The sequence below is a fragment of the Protobothrops mucrosquamatus genome, unplaced genomic scaffold (assembly GCF_001527695.2).
Source record: "Protobothrops mucrosquamatus isolate PMUCROS unplaced genomic scaffold, P.Mucros_1.0 scaffold5316, whole genome shotgun sequence".
Classification (NCBI taxonomy): domain Eukaryota; kingdom Metazoa; phylum Chordata; class Lepidosauria; order Squamata; family Viperidae; genus Protobothrops; species Protobothrops mucrosquamatus.
Window position 1 is genome coordinate 7684 of NW_015391181.1, and position 4528 is coordinate 12211.

Sequence of the window (4528 nt, forward strand, 5' to 3'; positions counted from 1 at the left end):
CAACCCGAGCAGAGGCACGCAGGCCTCTATTTATACCTTCTGATCCCCGGGCAAATCCAACCAATCACAAGGCGGTCTTTTCCCGCCTTGCGCATGTGCGCAAGGCCGGCGCCACTCAGTCTGGTCCCGGGCAGCTTTTGCAAATGCCCGGGACTCTTGCAACGTCCCGAGCCTGCTTTTGCAGGCTCAGGACACAACAGGCCATTCTCTGGAATGAGAATGGGAAGCTGTGGTGCTACTGCTGACATCACCCCACCCCACCCCTTCTTCAGTTGCATATCCCATCACTGTACTGGAGTTAGAGTCAAAGTAAAATAGGAACATCATATGAATTCCATAGTGTTGGAAGAAATTTAATTCAGAAATTAAATTTATTTCTGCGCTGCCTCTTTTTTTTTAATCATTAGCACAACCCACAAGTAACGGAAACTAGAAAATGATGTGGCAAACAAAGTCAACACAAAGTTGCAAATATCACTAAACCATTTCCTCCATCGATAATTAATGACCGGGCTAAATCAATTAACCTGCGTAAATAATAGCAGACAGGGAAAGTCCTTTCACAATACAATTTCCCTGGGTACACAGAGGTGGTGCCCAAAGTCAGCACATAGAAACATATCAAAGAAAAGATCTGTAAACTTAATAAAAGTCCAATAAAATGTTTCGCCTCCAGAGCTGCATGTCCACCAAATTAAACATTATAAAGAGCACATTCACACATATCTCACAAACGACCACCTTTCCTATAAACATTACCAACCACTGTACCCAAAACTGTAGTCTCCCTTTGAGTGCTGTCTTTTATGCTCTCGAATAAAATCACCTCCTTTCCAAGCAGCCTGTCCAGCATCATTCTTGCAAAATCCCAGCTCAGAACGGAACCCCTCTTTCTTCTAACAATTGTTACGCTGAGAGAGCTCATTGAAGGGCTTTGAGTGTCCGTGAAAGCTTTTCAACTGATATATTTGGGGATTAATCTGTTGGGAGTTTTATTTTATTTTTTTCCTCATCTGATTTCTGAATGTGTCGCTTTCATCCCCTTTCTCCACAACCCAAAAGCCACCAGTGCCATTCAAAGACATTGATGTGACGTTCTCCAGTGAAGAGCAGGCCTTGCTAACTGAAGAGCAACGAGCACTGTACGATGATGTCATGATGGAGAACTTTCAGAATGTGTCCACTCTGGGTGAGGATTGGCCAGTTTTCTTCAGCCCTGCTTGTTTCCATGGCAACTCAGGAACAATGCTTTTCAAATCCCATGATGAATCTAGCTTCTAATGCTTCTGATCAAGGACCCAAATGACCGGACAAGGGATTTGGAGGAGATCTGTCTTGGAATGCTAAGTTAGCCAAACCCTGGAAGTCTTGGGGAAATGATGGTTGTCTCTTCTACAGCATAGTGTGGTTGTCTGAACCTTCTAATGCTCTGTAAAGGTATTTATTTGGTTCAGATATTGCCATCCATTCAGGAGTTTAAGGTGGTATATATAGATACTCAATTTATGGTGACTATTGGAAACAGAACGTCCGTTGCAAAACAAGGCAGTTGTTAAGTGAGCCGTGCCCAGTTTTACAACCTGTTTTCTCACAGTTGTTAAGCAAATAACCGCAGTTAAATGAATCATGATGTCATTATGATGAATCTGACTTCCCACATTGACTTTACCTGTTGGAAGTGGCTGGGAAGGTTGCAAATGGTCAGGATCATGCAATCCCAGAATGTTGCAACTGTCATAAATACATGGCAAGTGCCCAAATTTTTGATCACATGACCTTGGGGATGCTGCGGCAGTCGTAATTGTGAGAACTGGTCATAAATCACTTTTTTCAATACCAATGTAATTTCAAAGTCACTAAACAAATAGTTGTAAGTTGAGGATTACCTATATGTAGCAATCCCTCCTGCTATTTCTCCCCAAAGCAACCCCGGAAGTTAGAGGGTGACTGGCCCAAAGTCATCCAGTGAGCTTCTGGGGCTGAAGCTGGGCTTGAACTGTGTCTGCCTGCCCCTATTTCACAATCTTCACAACTATGCTGTCTCTGTGGGTTGTACAGGTAATCCTCAACTTACGACCACAATTGAACCCAAAATTTCTATTGTTGAGACATTTGTTAAGTGAGTTTTGCCCCCACTTTATGATCTTTCTTGACACAGCTGTTAAGGGAATCACTGCAGTTAATAAGTTAGTAATCCAGTTGTTAAGTCAATCCGGCTTCCCCATTGGCTTTGCCTGTCAGAAGGTTGCAAAGGTGGTCACATGACCTTGGGACACAGGAATGGCCATAAATACGAACCAGTTGCCAAGCATCTGAATTTTGATCACGTGACCATGGGGATGCTGCAAAGGTCGTAACTGTGAAAAACGGTCATAAGTCACATTTTTCAGTACTGTTGTAACTTTGAGTGCACTGTTGTAAGTCGAGGATTCCTGTACAGGTTAATCAGGGACATTCAAGGGAAAGAGAATAGGGCTGACATTGGTGCCTCCTTATTTATCTCTTGCTCTGGTTCTGATCTAGATCAACTCTCCCTTCCCCAGCCTGCTCTTAATGCTTAAACCAATGTGGTGCCTCTTTGTGTTTGACCTGACTTTCAGGATTTTTCACTGAGAAATTGGGAAGCCATAAATCTTTGGTTATGCTCTGCTTCTTTCTCTTGGGCAGGAATTCCACTGGAGAAACCCGAGATAATCACCCGGATACAGCAAGGGGGAGAACTGTATTTTCAGAATAATACCATAAATTCTCCAAAAGATCGATTCATAGGTAAGGGAGAAGACTGAACGGGGAGTTTAGTTATGATCCACCTAACCTGTTGCCTAGTTCTTTATAGCCTAATTTTTATAATACACACATCTACATATAGACATCCATACTTAATAAGTCTGGTTTCTTCTGCTATTAGCAGCAGGAATTATGATTTAAATTAATTGGGGGGGGGCTATGTGTGTGCAAATTCTCCAGGGATGTCTGCAGGAGAGGGTCAAAAAAGTCAAGATGTCAGGCACAACTCTATGATCAAAACATGTAAAAGGGGTGAGACTTCAATAGCACAGTCAAGGATGCCATCTGAGTGATTTTGACCTACTGTTACTTAGGAAGCTATCTATGTACTTAGGGGTAAGCAACCCACTGGGTGGAGCCCCCAGACCCAATTTGCAACCCCAAGAACATATCCAGATTACACTCCCAAAATTTAACAACAAAACCTGCACCATTTTCTACTTTCTCATTCCTGAAGAGACAGAGTAGACATGGTAGACTTCCTCAGGATCTAACACATCTTTAACCTTTTAAAAAAGCCATTTTTCTTCCCCTTCTCCATCTAGCCAACCCAATGCCATCAGCTTTCAGAGAACACCTCCCAAAGAAAGAAGAGGAAAAGTATGCCCTATGTTATTTTTCTCTGAATCAGAGCAAAGCCTACCATAGCAATATCCAGTTTGGGAATCAAGAGAGAGCTTTCCTTCCTTAAGCCTATTTCCCAGTTAAATAATGGGGCTGGGGGGGGGAGGAGATAAACTCTTCAGTTTCCTTCAGAAGCGACTGCTTTTACTTCTTTCCGTTGCAGGAAACCAACTGTCACCAACTGTTATCCAAGGGGCGGAAAAACGTTCTTTTTTAAAGAGAGCCACAAAGACAGTTAAAGTACAAGCCATCGCAATGGAAGTACCTCAGGACAGTGTGGGTCTGGGGGAAACACCTGTCAAAGAGCCATCTTCTAACTCTATCAAAGAGGCTGCCACATCAGTGCCCCCAACTAGTACCCTCCCCCTAAAAAAGCCATTGATTTCCCCAAAGCAGAAATCTTCCAAAAGAAAGAAGCATCAGTCACTCACAACAGAAAAGTTGGCTTCCACAAAAGGTAGGCCTCAACCATCATTGCTGCAGAAAACATCCAGAAAACAGGAATCAGGAAGCCAAATTTTGACTGCCAAGGCTGGCAAACAAAAGAAGACTCTGGCTCCTCAAGGTGCTAGGCCATCACAGCTAAAGAAGCCAACTGCATCAGTAGGGGAGCACCCCAAACAGAAGAAGAAATCTGAGGTTCTGAATGAGCCACCCATGCTGAACAAGGAAACCCAGTTGTGTGAAAAGATTGTCCAGGAGAAAGAGCATCAGCTGGCATTTCTGGAAGTAAAAGTCCACGAAGCCCCTCTCCCGGTCACCACGTGGAATCCTCCTTTCAGTGCCACTGTGGTCTCCGATCTCACGTGCCCAGATTGCGGACGGTCCTTCAAGCAGAGGTTTGACCTGCGCCAACACCGATATGTCCATACCCGGGAGAAGCCATATGCCTGCACATTGTGTGAAAAGTGTTTCAGGTGTTAGATCGTGCAGGCAGTAAGATACGAGTCGAGTGACAGTCAGCTCTCGGTTTATTGGCAAGGCATAAAGTAAATCCGGACTGCCATCTGGGCCAGGGGAGCCCTCTTTTATGGGATTCCCCTGGCTCGTAATCACACAATTCCATTGGCTGGTAAGACCCCGTTGCGAGTTAGCCAACCAGCAACGGGCATGAAAC

General features: G+C 44.1%; 1 protein-coding gene across 1 annotated transcript in view; it reads left to right on the forward strand.

Moving 5' to 3' along the window:
• The window catches only part of LOC107299706 (zinc finger and SCAN domain-containing protein 29-like), a 9350-nt gene extending 5015 nt beyond the window's left edge, over nt 1–4335 (forward strand). The window contains exons 2-4 of the mRNA XM_029286834.1: nt 1063–1189; nt 2668–2769; nt 3977–4335. Coding sequence (XP_029142667.1) covers nt 1063–1189; nt 2668–2769; nt 3977–4335 — 588 coding nt within the window. The remainder of the gene's footprint in view (nt 1–1062; nt 1190–2667; nt 2770–3976) is intronic.
• The last annotated feature ends 193 nt before the right edge of the window (nt 4336–4528 follow it).